Consider the following 16,513-nt stretch of genomic DNA (forward strand, 5'->3'; position numbering starts at 1 on the left):
CCCACACATGCCCATTAACAGACCCCTGCACTCTCCATTCTCCTACCACCCAAGGCAATTTACAGTAGCTAATTCACCTACCAACCAGGGGTGTGGGAGGAAACTGGAGCACCCAGAGCAAAGTCACGTAGTCATAGGGAGAATGTGTAAATTCTTCTCAGACACCACTGGTGGTCATAATTGCACCCATGTCACTGGCACTGTGAGACACCTAGATTATGTGCATTGACATACATTTTTCATACGCAACATAATTTGGAATATAAACAAAAAAAAATGCAGATACTGGAAATCTGAACCAAAAATAGAATAAGGCAGTAACACTCAGCAGGTCAAGAAGAATCTTTTGAGAGAAGCAAGCAAGCTGATATTTTAGGTGTGGATCTTTCATCAGGAATATTGCAGATTAACATGCTACTTACCTGTTCTCTTCACAGATGCTACCTACTGACTGTTTCCAGTATTCTATATTTTAATTTAATGTTTATCTACAGTTATTATTTTAATCCAAATGAAAATTCATGATGCTTTTTGTAGGATTATCTATCCTCTCTTCCTCACATTATAAAACAGATGCTAAAAAAATCAACATACACAATTTCCTTTACTAGATATTCTGCAAGTGCTTGTAACAGTAACAAAACAGCTTCTCACTTGGTGATTATTGCATTATGATTCTGTCAGCTGTGTAAAACATGTACATATATTTCAGAACTTTAATTAGCACATTTCTTGTTGCATTTACAGGTCAGTGGATTGCCACCTCCAGAACTTATGTGGTATTTAAATGGGCAACCTGTTGAACAGAATATGGGTCATAAAATGCTTGTATCAGGAAAAGGTGTACATTCGCTCATTATTGATGCAGTTACAGCAAGCGATGCTGGACAGTATGAATGTGTAGCCATCAATCGTGCTGGCCAGAGTAGGTTCACAGTGCATCTTGAAGTAGAAGGTGAGTGTATTCTTTAAATACTTGAATAGCACAAAACAATTGTACATAAAGTATCTTTATATTTAAAGAATTATCTTTCTTGGCAATTTGCCAAGATATAATTTTAGTGCCTTCTTGAAATGGATGTGTTAAGGATGCTCTCAAATCAAGAAGAAATATTAAGTCATATCCTGCATTTGTAGTTTGTATGAAGAAATCTAGATTTTAAACTTACACTTTGATAGATTAACATGCCATCCTAAAATTCCTCATCCCACTATCTCAGCAACATTGTTAAACACCATCACTCAAATGAAGTACAAATTAAACAAATGTTAAAAAGTACATGAATACTTGCATCACATTATGAAATTTCAAGGTTATTGTATTCAAAGACTTATGAACACAATATTGAGTAGATCATTTGTACAACCTTCTGGAAATTCTTACTAATTCCCTTCTCATATCTGGAGTACTGTGTTGTTTGGGAATGATTCACTGTCCCTGTAAGGCATTTGCCAGAATGGTACATGAATTAAAAGAGTTAAATGGCAAGGACAGATTAGGCTCATATACCCTCAAGTGCAGGAGGCTAAAGGATTATCTAATTTTTAAGATGATTTGATAGAGTATTTATAGAGAATTATGTCCAGAGTAATGGGGTAGGTTAGATCTGCAGCTAAACTGTTCAGGGGTGATGTCAAGAAGCACTTTTTCACCCAAACTTTAATAGGAATCTGGAACCACTCCCCCAAAATGCTCTTGATGCCAGGCCAACTGAAAATTTCCAAGCTGAGAACAGAGTTTGTTAAAGTATTAAGAATAATGGAACAACGATGAGTAGAGGGGAGGTAGGATATGAATTAGTCTTATTTAATTAGGCTCAGGTGGCTTACTCCTGTATCTGTCATCTTTCTGCCTAATGCAGAATTAATTATAGCAAAGTTTTTTTTAATTTTTAGCTACAGCAAAATAGATATTTATATTAGAATGGTTGGATCTTTTCTTGCATTTTACAGAAAATTAATTTTCATAAATACATCTGAGGGTAATTTTAACCTGTCCTGCCAGCCAGGAAGCTGGTAGGATCATTTCAGCCATCCAAGTAATACCAGACCCAATCTTTATCCTCTACAGAAGTCAACACAGAGTAGAATCAAATGAAATGTAGGACAGGTGTATGATTCAACTCCGTTAGCATCCCATCCATTGGATTAAGATAAAATTATTCTCTCAATTGGTTCTGTTGGTGAATCAGCACCAGGAGATACAAAATACAGTTTAAGACTCGAGTAGAAAGGCAATCTCAGTTGAGTTTATTAATTTGTAGATTGCTAATTTTGGTTAAAATTAATGAAGATCAAAGTGGCAAATTATTCATATTTCAAATTCTCTTTTTAAAGTAAGAGGAATAGTAAGAGCACCAGAATTTACCTATAAACTCCAGAATTCTAGAGCTGTCGAAGGAGGAAATGTTAAGTTGGAATGTCAGGTGACTGGAGAACCATGGCCAATCATCTTCTGGAGAAAAGATCATGAAATGATCAAGCACAGTACAGACAGAATCAGGTAATTACAAATTTCTGTAATCCATGGGAGGTCAGCAGAACTAAATGAGAAATGGTATGGACATATTTAGGTCTGTTCTCCATTTCCCTGCTGCTGTTTGGGTTGTGAAGAATGCACGTGGGTTTGTTCTTAAATGACAGTCATCCCTCACAAGCAGACATTGTCAAATGTACTTTTGGAATGTGAACTCCTTGTGATCTGTGATCCAACTCCAGAATTCTTAATATCTTTGGTTAACAAAAATATATTAATCTCCAATTTAAATAAAACAAAAGTGCTGGGAGCACTCAGCAGGCCAGGCAGCAGTTAAAATGGTAAACTCTAGTCTTTCCAAAGATGCTGTCTTGCCTACTAAATCTAGCACTTTCTGTTTTTGTTTCAGATTTCAAGCATTGCAATGATTTGATTGACATATATTAAACTCAGTTTTAAATAAACAATATGCCTAGCATAAGTTGCTGTGTTTGGAAGAGAGTTACATGCTTCTATCAATCCCTGCAAGCAGCAGTGTTTACCAACTTCACTCCTGAAAGCCTGGCTTTAATTTTTAGGCAATGCATCCAAATTCTAAACTTCCCAACCAACAGAAGTAACTATCCTATCAGTTTATCTTTAACAAGCTGCCACATAAGAGGCTGGTGCATGAATTAAAAGTCCATGGTTTCAGAGGAAGTGTGCTAGAATGGATTGATAACATGCTGCCTCACAGAAAACAGCATTGGAATAAATGGGTCCTTTTTAGGTTGGATAATCGGTGGAGTACCACAGAAATTGGTTCTTGGCCCACAATTGTTCTTGATTTATATTAATGATCTGGAGGAAGGAAAAGTGTGTAAGGTTTCCAAATTTGCTGATGATACGAAAATAAGTGAAAGGACATGTTGTGATAAGGAAGGTGGCATTCATCAAGATCCCCCACCATCCAGGCCATGCCCTTTTCTCAATGTTGCCATCAGGTAGAAAGTACAGGAGCCTGAAGACCCACAGCTCAAGCTTCAACAACAGCTTCTTCCCCACTGCCATCAGGTTCTTGAACCAACCTGAAAACCCTTAACACTACTTCAGACTATGTGTTTTTTCCTTTCTCTCAACCTTGCACTACTGCCGTTATGTTTACTTTGCACATGTATAAGTTATGTCTTCTTTGTGTTAATTTAAATTTATGTTAACTTATGTTTGTCCTTGTCTTGTAATGTACTGTGCTGCTGCTACAAAAAGCTAATTTTCATGGAATTTATACCCTGTGTATGTATGCTTATGACAACAATAAACTTGAACTTGGATACTGCAATCCTACAATGGGATATGGATGGATTGAGTGAATGGGCAAAAGATTGGCAAATGGAGTTTAATGTGGGGAAGCACTTTGGTAAGAGGGATCAAATGGCAGATTATTATCTAAATGGGGAGAGATTCCAAGTGAGTGAAGTACAGAGGGATCTAGGTATTCTAGTGCATGAATCACAAAAAACTAGCAGGCAGGTCCAATAAGTAGTTAAGAAGGCAAACAGCATTTTGGAATTTATTGTAAAGGGATTGGAGTTTAAAAATAGAGAGGTTTCATGCAATTGCACAGGGTGTTGGTGAGGCCTCATCTAGAATACTAAGTACAGTTTTGGTCCACTTACCTTTAAATTAATAAAGGTATTGGAGACACAACAAAGGAGACTCAAAAGACTAATTCCTTGGACAAGGGGACATAACGACAAGATAGGGGGCCAGTGAGTTAAAGCTGAGGTACACAGAAATATCTTCTCACAGGGGGTGATACATAGAAATTTCTTCTCACAGAGGGTGGTGAATTATTGGAATTCTCTGCCCCAAAGGGTTGTGGAAGCTGGATCGTTATAAGTATTTAAAGTGGAGTTGGATAAATATATGATCCATTGAGGAATAGAGTATGGAGAAATGGCACAGAAGAGGAGGTAAGGCCAGAAGAGTTCAACCACAATCATATTAAATGCCACGGCAGGTTTAAGGGCCTGATGGCCTATTTCTGGTCCTATTTTCTTGTGTTCTTGTATCTTAAACTTCAATCAAGTCACAACTTAACCAGAATTCCAGGGAATGGAATTCTATGTTATGCAGCCTTTCCTTGTAATTTAATGCTTAGAGTCCAGGAATTTCTCTAGTAAATGTGTGCTGCACCCCTCCAAGGCCAATTTATATCCTGCCCAAGCTGTGCTGCCCAGAATTCTCAGTACTCCTGATGTGTTCTAACAGGTCTCTGTATGGCTGCAGCATAATTTCCATCTCTCCTGGTATTTTAGTCCTAGTATAAGGAGCAGCATTTAATAAGCATTTTTTTATTTTTGTTTTCTCTGTCTATGACATATTAATGACCTTTTTATGTGGATTCCAAAGTCTCTTTGGGTCCCCACTGCTTCTAGTTTCACACTATTTAACAAGTACTTATTCTTTCTGGGTTCAAAATGATTGACCTAATATCTACTTGTACTGATTCATTTGCCATAGTTTTATCCATTTACTTCATCTATTAATATCTCTGATTTTTTTTTCACTTTAATAAAAAGCAAGTTAAATGAGGATTTTTTTTGTTTGATAGGATATACCAAACCAATGAAGGTAAAGTTGGCCTTGAAATTTTTCCAGTTGATAAACATGATGGTGGATGGTACACTGTGTCTGCCCAAAATGAGGCTGGATCAACAATCTGCACAGCAAGACTGGATATTGCTGGTGAGTTGCCTTCAACAGCACGTTGCAAAGTACAAGGAGTTCAGAAAAATCTGCGGAAGACTTCTTCTGCTTTGTTCAGATATGATTTTCTGTAAATTGCTTACAAGTCATAATCTACCAAATGCAAAACAACTGGTATAATGGCCTTCACGTCCAGCCAAACCAAATTGATAAAGAAGGCATGAAGCAAATGCCAAACCTCTTACTTGCACATACATACCAATAAGCTCATAAACTCTTTGGACTTATCATTTGAGGTGAATGTTGAAGAGAACACAATCGTATAATGGTTAAGTTATTAGACTAGCAATCAGACTTGTACATTATTGATCCAATGATAAAAGTTCAAGTTCCACATGGCAAAAGGAGCATTTAAATTTAAGTAGCTTAACAAAATCTGTATAAGAACAACATTTTCTGTTTCTAATCCAGACTTTTAGCTGCTCCAGTTTTCTGATGAACGAAATCTTTATTTTAAGAAAACCCAATCTTGGTAACAGTATCCATGAAACTATCCAATTACTATATAACTGATCTGGTTTCACTAATGTCTTTCAGGGAAATAAATCTACTATGTTTATCCAGGCTGATCTATATGTGACTCCTGGCCCACTAATGTGGTTGACTCCAAACTGCTTCCTCAGTTTAAGAGCTATTAGGGATGAACAATAAATAGAAAAGGGGTTGCAAAGAAGTGGGTGGTTGTATTAACTTGCTTGGATGGACCTTGGATTTGTAAATAATAGGAACCTGTTACTGACTAAAGTTGGTTAAACCTTATCTGTCCATGAATGGTTTGATCAATTATGTTCATGTCTGCCTCGCGTAGCTTAGTAGAACAAAGATGGAGTAACCAGGATGGGAGAAATGGATAGCCATGGAGAGGGAATCAAAGGTGGAGTTAAGCAAGTGTCTTACTAAATCAACAGGCACAGAAGTATCATTGTGAATAGAAAATTTAGTCAGTTGGGATTCTGAAAGCGCAATAACTTTTGTGGAAGAGCTTTTCTAAAAATGTATGCAAAAGTAAGTGAGGTTGGAACAGGATAAAGGATGGAGTAAAATAGAAACAGAAAACGGAGTAAAATAGAAACAGAAAAAGATCAAATTAGGCAGCATTTGCAAGAGTGTAAAAGAACTGCTGAAAGGTCTTTGAACTGAAATGTTAACTGATTCTCTCTATAAAGATGCTTCCTGGGCTACTGAGTGTTTACATCATTTTCAGTTTTTATTTACAATTTCAAGGACCTGCAGAATTTTGCTTTTGTAACCAAGTAGTGAATATAGCTTTATCACTGATCAAGAATACAGAAGTAGAAGGCACTTGCTGATGATAATTTATAACATTAACAATTTTTAAATGACTTTAAAATTCTATTATGTTTTCCATTTTCTCCCAATAGCTTGGCCAGTGAAACACGTTTCAAACACAAAGTCACTGAAGGTCCGACCAACTTTTACCCGTTACTCAGTGCTTAATGGTCAGGGTTTTCTGGTGGCCCCAGACTCTCAATGTACTGCATCCTACCCTGGCTTAGTAGAAAGTGAAGATCTGTGATGTTTTCATACTTCAACTCAAGATACAATGTTAGTTTTCCAGCTTGCTGAATGTACGTTTTATCTGCACCTTACTGTAAACAAAGTAATTAGATTTTTATATATAAATGTGCATTTAGTTGTAAAATGCAAGAACACAACAGCATACGGTCAAAAATGTTACACATTAAGGCTTATTATTTCATGTACATATGGTACCATAGCACAGAACTATAAATCTGTTCCATAGTACAGATTCAGTTAAGTAAAGTGAGAACATAATGAAAATTAATAAGCAGAATAAAGTGTGCATAACATTTTATGGCATACTGCCTCTTATAAGTTTGTGGAATTGGGTTTGAGTAAAAACATGTTAGCAGGTTATTTTAAATGGCTGCATGCACAAAGTTCGAAGTCCAAAGAACTTTAAAAGTAAAATTATTGTAGCAATCTCAGGATTATAAATGTGCTTGTAACAAATAACCAACTTACAAAAGTTAACTTTGTGAAATACAGTACTGCAAGCTAAAAGTGCAAACCAGTAAACTGCCTCGGATGGATGGAGCCATCGAGATGGAAAATTACAAAGTGTGCCCATGAGCAGTACAATGCTATTTTGAAGGCCACCTTAAGTGCAATGATGACACCTTTTGCAATCTCTGACATCCATGACTAGTATAAGAGCTCCACTTCTCTGCTTAAAAGCATATTTCTATCAATTCAGGCTCTTAGATTGAAAAAGAGCAGGCACCAAGTCTTTGTGCAGCCGTATGCTCACAAATGTCTTTCTAAAAATTATGCACCACATTTATTAAAAAGATATAACAATGTGGGAATATCTTTAATAGAGGAATGACATGTTATCCTTTAATTTGCTGGCTTTCTATCCTTGCAAAGAGCTTGTACATTCACAGAAAGGCTAGTTTTGTGGATGAGTGCCTTCCTAACTACCCCAGAAAATGGTATTTCTATTTGTGGTGCACAGGGATATGATCCCCTTGATGGCCATTTTAATTCCATCCTTTAGATAACACAAAGGTACTGCTATTAATCACTAAATTTTAAAAAAGAAATCTAGGTAAAATGTAAACCAATAAGTTAGTGCACCATTCTGCAAAGAATTGGTCTGTGTTTTTCATGGCGCTTTTCTGAAGAAGCTACAATTTATTTGCTGTCCAGATCAGCAGTAACTTTAATTGAAAGTACTTCATTCCCTATTTTAGATGCAGGCTTCTAACAATGAAATAAAGGATCAAAGTCCCAGCTTTGCAGAATAATGACAGTCAAAAGAAGGTTTCCTCACAATTTTATATAAATTATAAAGACGGAATGTTTACTTTTACATTCATTGATCAATAAAATCTTATTCAAAATTATTTCTGAAACTGATTTGCATTAATAAAAGCACAGAAAGAATAACACCATTGTTGTGCATAATATACATAACAGAATAATTTACTTCCATCTGTTTTTTCTTCCATGATATTAAGACGGATTCTGGGCAGCTCTCAAACAAAATAATAAAAAAAACTTTTGTAGCTATTGGCTTTTGGAAGATTGGTTTTGCTACTTGGACTGTTTAAAATTCCCAGTCCACTCTCCATAGAAAATTCTCAACTATTAAAGGAGTCCTTCTGGAAATTTATCTGTGACTAGTGGAGGAGGGAGGTCTGCTAAAAGGAACTCAGCTGCTGGACAAGTCATCAGAAAGAGAGCTGCAAGAATCCACACCCTGTTAGAGTTGATAGACTCAGGACAACATATCTGCTGTTTTGGGAGAAATGTGCAAGGTGGCTACACTTCTCCAGTGCAGCCCTGTCTGATCACATTGCATCCCTCAACAGGGCTTATTGTCACCACTGGTGCAACATTGCCTGTTGCAATGAAAGCAATGCAGAATATCAATGACAATCAGTTAGTCAATCAGCAATAACAGACTGCCCAGATATAAAACTGAAACACAACCTGAATCTGAATTGTCCCAAGTAGGATTTATTTTTTGAAGCACTACCCAACCCGAAGATAACATGTATATTTGTGTCCCATTGGGCTGGGATCAGGTAACCAGGCTCTAATCTGAAGTGCATGATGATTGCAGTTTTTTTTAAACAACACATAAGTTTACAAAGAGCAGTGTGGGACTATGAGTCTTGTGGACACTGCAAGCTTTCCCCAGTCCAGAAATTTATTGTCTGTACACATGTCACCCAGGAGATTCCACCATCATCATAAATCTCAAGGATGTTTGCTCTGTTAACATCCAACTACTGACTGTTACGTTTTGCAGCAGGTTCCTCACCCATGACTTCTTCATATGACACCAGTCCTTCACCTTCCCAGCCCATTGCCCAAACCTCCCCTGATCCTGAATAGGAAGTCAATGGCTAGTCATATGGAGATGTGCATTACCCCTACAAACTTGGCTGAAAACTACTCTCCATTAGTCATGCCCACCAACCTACTAATGCACAATCAGATTCATCCTTTGACTAATACCCTCCCCAAGCAGACCTCTGGACGGCTGACATAAAATTTCCACTGCCTGAGTTGATTTGATAATGTGCTGTAATGCAGGTCACTTAGAAGAACATAGATAGGGCAGATAGTAGGAAACATTTCCTCATAGTGGAGATATCAAGAGGGCATAGGTTTAGGAATAAGAGGTAAGAGTTTTAGAGGAGATCTGAGGATAATTTCTTTCACCCAGGTGACTGGAATCTGGAACACACTGCCTGAGGGTAGTGAAGCCTGAGGGTTTGGGAAACCAATGAATTGAACATTGAATTTTCCAATTCCAGTTAACCCACTCCCCTGTGTTCATTTCCCAATCCCACAGCTGCACCCAGGGTCTCCCTCCCTTTGTTCCCCAACCCCCCCAAGTTACCTAGCTTCAGCACCCTCCCCTACCTGGTTGTATCTGCCTCTTACCCATATACATATCAGTCTGTGTTTCTTCTTCCGTGGTTCACCTTTCCTATTCCCTCTCCAACCTGATTCCATCTGCCTGTCATCCTTCCCTTATCTGGTTCCACCTATCACCTCCCAGCCTCTGTCTCTACTCTTACCCTTACCCTATCCTCCTCCACCCGGTTCCATCTACCTAACCTTAAACACCTCCCCCACCCCCCTGTATTTGCTTACACTTGTAACTTACCAGCCTGTCTCAACATTTTCCCATTATCCCTCCCTCATCTAGTTCCACCTATCACTTACCAACCTTCATCTCATCCCTCCCCCTCACCTCTTTATACTGGCTATTTTCCCTCTACACTCTCAGTCCTGAGGCAGTGTCTCAGCCTGAAATGTCACCCATTCTGACAATGACGCACTGAGTCCTTCTGGAAGTTTTATTTATTGCTCCAGATTCCAGCATCTGCAGTCTCTTCTGTCTCCATTCACTAACCCACCACTCATCACTATTCTCAGCTGCTGGGTTCAATCACCAAAGTGTTAACACTAATGCTTGATCTCACAAAATCAGCTGAAAAATAAACCACGACAGCCCCATCTGCTGACTAAATTTCCTCCCTTACAATCAGGGTTATCACGTCTACGCATAAACAGTTAGTTGTGTCCCCAGTTTTGCATTCAGCATACATTTAAAGAATCTTGAAACTCCAGTTCTCAACCATCATGTAATCAGCTTTCATAGATAACAATTATATATAAATTTCTTATTGGAACAGATCTAGAATTGGAAAAGGATTGATCCTACACCCTGTCAAAGGAACATGAGCAGGTAGACCTATCATTGAGATTCTAACTATGTGCTCTGGATGACTCTCCAGATCAGATAAGAAGCGAGACATTTTATCATAATTGGTATACTGGTAAGTGCCATGGGCCTGGCTGGATAAACTATCCAGCAAATTTTAGTTTCAACACTTTGTCCTTGGCTTGTTAAACTTAGTGTTACTTTTTATAAAAACCACAGCACCGACGTGAAACATGTACAATTCCTTTACCCTCACAGCTGCTGCTTGATACCCAGCAGATAAAATTGCCCCAGACAGAAGCAGCTACACACAAATATATTTGTCACATGAATTCTGTCTTTAGATTAAATACCAGGGGAGAGCACGAACGCAGTCCCCCACTACCACAAATTATGCAGCTGAGTATCCCGCATTTGGGGACATCGCAGGCATCAGCACACCCGAAGTGCAATGGGATATGGGATAGCCTCGAAACTTAGATAACAGGAGAGTGTGTGTGTGTGTGTGTGTGTGTGTGCGTGCGCACGCGCGCGCTGTGGACATCCCATGTGAGTAAGATACCCAGTTAAAAGAGAGTCACCATTCTCGCAATATTTATGGAAGATGTGGATAATTGAGGAAAAAGTGGTTCTACTTATTATAACATGGAAGAAGGATGTACTTGCAGGAGGATAAAGACAGTTCATTAGATCAGAATTAAGGAACTATGGTCCACATTTTCCTGAAAAATGCTGGCAGACCATGTGGTCTTGGTATTTCGTCTGTGGCTGTCGGGAAACTTGGGACTCTGCATATGTATGTGCGAAATTGGAAGGCTTGAATTTCCTGAAAGATCCTTACCAGCAACTTCCTAACTGTATTCCATCACTGAAAGTTTACCGACACTATTTAGTTTAATGAAAGAAATTGCTGGAAAGAGGCAAATTTCTGACAATCTATATTTTTTGAATGAATTGACTAACACCAAGCCCAATCCACAGAAAGGCTTTGACTTCAGATTAAGCTATGCCTCGGGCATGACTAGCTGTCAAATATAATGAATGTCTCTACTAAAAATTAATCACACACTATTAGAAGTTTTAAAAAATATTAAAATGTTTTTAAAACTAAAACACTATTTGGTTTAGTTTTGAAAACATTTTAATATTTTTTAAAACTTCTAATAGTGTGTGATTAATTTTTAGTAGAGACATTCATTATATTTGACAGCTAGTCATGCCCGAGGCATAGCTTAATCTGAAGTCAAAGCCTTTCTGTGGATTGGGCTTGTTCTGGCCCTACGTGATGCTGTTTATAACTGGAAAGTGTCATACTGTATGGGGCATCACAAACAAGGTTGAAGAGAGCTTCAATGAGCAATTTGTACATTTGCTCTAGATAAGTAAAGACAGTGTGGCAGGAGGAGCCAGCTTGAAGCAGCCTGGAATTCCAGTATGTTATGAAACTAGGTGTACAAAGGCCACAAAATGGTAGGAAGGAGATGGAGAAAACACTGCAGATTAATGATAATTCTTATATAGATGAGAGTCGGTAACAATACAAACAAAACAGGGCAGTATTCCTGCAATGGATCACCAGAATTGATTGATCATCATAATTCCCTCTTAAGGAGGAACTGGTGCTGTGTCTTGTTCTGGGGAATGAAGTGGAGCAAATGAAGTATGTTTATGATGTTATTGCATAAAATACATTTTCAAGGGTAAAGGGCAGAAAACACAGAATAAAAATAAATAGGTTCCTTCAATTTAGCAGGGATCAAGAAGGTGGCTCATCACCCTCATCTTCTCAAGGGTAGTTTGCGATGGCTGATAAATGTTGGACCTGTAGCGGTTGCTACCGCGGAATAAAACAAGACTCTACTCGGAGGATTGCCAAACAGAACTGGTTTATTTTCCCGCCTTGCGCGGGCCCTTTAAGGGAGAATGTTCCCGCCCAAAACAACCGGCAATGACGTAAGTCCTACGTCATCAGGACTTTCCCGTGTGCGGGTTTTCCTCGTCGCTCGGAAAGACGAGGCCCGCTGCCATCTTGGGCCTCGTCGCTCTGACGCCACGCGACCCGACTGCTGAGCCGGTTCGCCCGACTAGACGGTGAGTCGCCACACAACCCCCCCCAGAACCAGCGAGACAGTCCCCAAGGTCCGTGGGCTGTGCCAGCTGCCGCTTAGGGGGGTGGCCTCGACAGGCTGTTGCAGATCCAAATGGGCCGGTTTGAGGCGGTCCGCCATGAAAACCTGTTCCCTGCCTCCAATGTCCAAAATAAAAGTGGATCCGTTATTCCGTATGACTCGGAACGGTCCCTCATATGGTCGTTGCAATGGCGCCCGAGGTGTGCCCCTGATGACCCGACTGCCGAGCCGGTTCGCCCGACTAGACGGTGAGTCGCCACAGACCTACCAATAGCGCCCACTTTCCCCTAATTTTTTTTTTCCTCAAAGAATGCTCCTGGCCGAAACCCTACCTGTGGCTTGAGGGGGCGATGGAAGATCTCTCCTGGGGAGGGTTGAGGGGAGAAAACAACTTTATCCCTGCCCTTCTTTCTTAAAATGTATGGTTGGTAACCTGCCCTCCGTCAGTTTATGGCTTGTGAAATAATTCAGTATCTAATGTTCATATAGTGGAAATAATACACCCTTCTCACCTGCGATCTTTAACACTGGGATGGTGAGGCGTGTGCTAATTTACAACGGTTTCTCTGGGCGCGGGCACTGCTGCTCGTAGTCCCGCGCTGCACCGACAGCGGGCGCTGCTGCTACCACTCCCGCGCTGTACCGGCAGCGGGCGCAGCTGCTCGTAGTCCCGCGCTGCACCGGCAGCGGGCGCAGCTGCTCCCAGTCCCGCGCTGCACCGGCAGCGGGCGCAGCTGCTCCCACTCCCGCGCTGCACCGGCAGCGGGCGCTGCTGCTCCCACTCCCGCGCTGCACCGGGCAACTCAGGTTTAAACCAGCGACCGCGGGAAACGTCGTTAAACCCCCATTTCCCATATTCGGCGTTAATGTAACGGCTGGCATCAACTTAACTAGTTCATGAGGTCCAATTGATCAGTGGAAGGATCATTAATACCGCAGCGAGATATGTTGGCGAAACGAGCAATCAGGATATTGAGCAATCAAATCGCAAGAAAGAGTGATAGAAAAGGTAATCTGACTTCTGATAGATTTACAAACAATGCGCAGAATGGAATATTAAATCACACGCATAGATGCCCCAGCCCATCAAAGATCTTTCTTGGAACCGTCCTTTAGTACCTCAATATGCAGGTATTGAGGGATTTTTTTCTGTGTACAACACGACTCCCGAAATGTTGTTATCTGTGTCTCAACAAGAATTATTGATCCCTTTTCTGGTGGCCTTGATTTCAGATTCGGTGATAAACCAATGGCACCAGCCACTCGTTGCTAACACCTTTCCACAGACTTTCTGTGTGGCACAGGGAATCTGAGACCTGGGCAAGTATTTAGGTATTTCCTAAAACAACCAGACAAATAAATCACCTTCTCAGAGAAAATACTTGTACTCACCTCAGTTTTAAATGGCTACGTTTTGATCTGGTAACTATGTTCCCTCATTTGCAATTGTCCTACTACAGGGCATCCCCGGGTTATGAATGCCCGATTTATGGACAACCCCTACATATGAACGAGCTCCCACAATATTATTAAATTCAAAAGTCCAATGTACGTACAAATGGCAGAATGAGTTTTCTCTCTCTCCACCTTTAGTAATTGTTCTTCCTTATTAGTCAAATACAGAAAAAAAAACCTGTTTACACGTAACCTCCCCACAGTAATCAGACACCATTGTCTCTTAGTAACACATGCTGCCAGGTTCACCACAGCAGGCCACTCAAAAGATATGCTTTGGAAATTGACAACAGCTTCTATTGATAATTGTGCAGGAATACTCTATTAAACAATGTAACATCCACTGATATTTCAAGGCTGTTGAAATCAGTCACTGAGCGTGGGACATCATGATCCTATACTATTGTAACTCGGCAGGGAAGACAATAAATAAATGTTCATGTTAATTTGCCCTCATCAACACCATTCATTACAATACTGTGGAGGTATAGTAACCGTATTGAGTGATTTTTGTGGCATCTTCCGACTTATGGACAAATTCAAATTATGAATGTCTGTAAAAATGGAACCCGTTTGTAAACTGGGGAGAAGCAAAGGACTGAAGATGCTGGAATATCTGCATGAAAAAGCTATGGTGCTGGAGGAAATCAGCTGGCTAGGCAGCATCCGTAGAGAAAAGCAGGTGGTGAATGTTTCAGGTCAGGACCCTTCTTCAGGACTGAAGATAGGAAAAAGGGAAGCCAAATATATAGGAGGGAAAAACAGCAGTGATAGGTGGACAAAGAGGGGCGGCAGGGTGGGCACACGGTGGTGATAGGTAGATGCAGGTAAGAGATAGTGATAGACAGGCGTGGGGGAGGAGGGGAGAGCAGGGGATGGGTCAAAGGTAAGGAGGTAAAAAGGGGGGGTAGAAAAAAGAGAGATAGACTAGGAAAGGGAAGAAAAGAAGAAGCATGGTTGGGGGTGGGGTTGTGGGGATTACTTAAAGTGGGAGAATTCAATGTTCATGCCGTTAGGCTGCAAAGTTCCTTGCAGCCTAATGGCATGAACATTGAATTGCAGCCTAACGGCATGAACTTTGAATTCTCCCACTTTAAGTAATCCCGACAACTGCCCCCCCAAACACACCCCCAACCATGCCTCTTCTTCCTTTTCCTAGCCCATCTCTGTTTTTTCTACCACCGGCACCACCCCCCCCCGCCCCCCACTTTTTTCCTCTTTACCTTTGACCCATTCCCCGGTAGATCTGCTCTCTCCTCCTCCCCTGCACCTGCCTATCACTATTTCTTACCTGCATCTACCTATCACCATCTTGTGCCCACCCCACCTCCCCTCTTTTGTCCACCTATCACTGCTCTGCTTTTCCCTCCTATATATTGGGTCTCCCCTTCTCCTATCTCCATTCCTGAAGAAGGATCCTGACCCAAAACATTGACAGCCTGCTTTTCTCCACAGGTGCTGCCTGGCCTGCTGAGTTCCTCCAGCATCGACGTGTTTTTCATGTAAACCAGGGAGGCCTGTAATGGAAATATTTCAATATCTTCCTAGCCATGCCCTGTTAAGATCTTAACTGTTTCAATAAGATCATTCCTCATTCTTATAAACTCCAAAGAATACAGGTATTTTTCACCATTTGTAGTTCTCTTCCCAGAAATTAGCATAGTGAATCTCTAGTATATCCCTTGTTAAATAAGGGGACCATAACTGTACACAATATTCCCCGCAGCCTCACCAACACCTTCTACAAATGTAACAATACCTATTTATTTTTAAATGACAACTCCTTTGCAATAAAGGGCAATATGCCATTTGTCTTAAATATTCACTGAACCTACATGCTAACCTTTTGTGTTTCATACACGAGACCGTCCCTCCGCACTCCACCCATTTGTGGTCTGTCTTCATTTAGGTAATAACCTGTCTTTTGATTCCTCCTATCAAAGTTCCTAACCTCACACATTAAACTCCATGTTTTATCCCATTCTCTCAACCTGTCAGTATCCTGTTGCAAGGTCCAAATACCCTCATGGCAGCATGTCTCCCATCTAGTCTTGAAATTTTCAGTCCATGGGATTGGTATGGATTCAAACATATGTTCTAAAAGTCAAAGACCATTACACAATCCATGAAATATTGATAAATTGGTTTATTATTGTCTCATGTACTGAGGTACAGTGAAAAAATTTGTTTTGCATACCATCCATTTAGATCATTTCATTGCAACAGTGCATTGAGGTAGTACAAGAGAAAACAATAACAGAATGCAGAATAAAGTGTTACAGTTACAGAGAACATGCAGTGCAGATGCAGTGTCAATAAGTTGCAAGGCCATAATGAGGAAAATTGTGAGGTCAAGAGTCCACCTAATTGTACTAGGGGACCATTCAATAGTCTTATAACAGCTGGATAGAAGCGGTGTTACGGACTCAGTGAAAGTCCCTTTAAGATAGAGAGTGTGTGTGTATGTGTGTGTGG

The 16,513-nt window shown here is 40.3% G+C and overlaps 2 protein-coding genes and 1 pseudogene across 2 annotated transcripts in view; 2 read left to right on the forward strand and 1 right to left on the reverse strand.

The window, feature by feature from the left end:
- Positions 1–6,761, forward strand: part of myot (myotilin) — a 44,849-nt gene extending 38,088 nt beyond the window's left edge. Inside the window, exons 7-10 of the mRNA XM_052013575.1 lie at positions 748–955; positions 2,338–2,503; positions 5,070–5,203; positions 6,607–6,761. Coding sequence (XP_051869535.1) covers positions 748–955; positions 2,338–2,503; positions 5,070–5,203; positions 6,607–6,761 — 663 coding nt within the window. The remainder of the gene's footprint in view (positions 1–747; positions 956–2,337; positions 2,504–5,069; positions 5,204–6,606) is intronic.
- A 4,046-nt stretch (positions 6,762–10,807) lies between these two features.
- Positions 10,808–10,949, reverse strand: LOC127570107 (uncharacterized; annotated as a pseudogene).
- Positions 10,950–13,656: 2,707 nt separating this feature from the next.
- Positions 13,657–16,513, forward strand: part of LOC127569183 (polycystic kidney disease 2-like 1 protein) — a 43,408-nt gene continuing 40,551 nt past the window's right edge. Inside the window, exon 1 of the mRNA XM_052013576.1 lies at positions 13,657–13,714. Within this exon, the coding sequence (XP_051869536.1) occupies positions 13,657–13,714 (58 nt within the window). The remainder of the gene's footprint in view (positions 13,715–16,513) is intronic.

This window comes from Pristis pectinata, chromosome 4, assembly GCF_009764475.1.
Source record: "Pristis pectinata isolate sPriPec2 chromosome 4, sPriPec2.1.pri, whole genome shotgun sequence".
NCBI lineage: Eukaryota > Metazoa > Chordata > Chondrichthyes > Rhinopristiformes > Pristidae > Pristis > Pristis pectinata.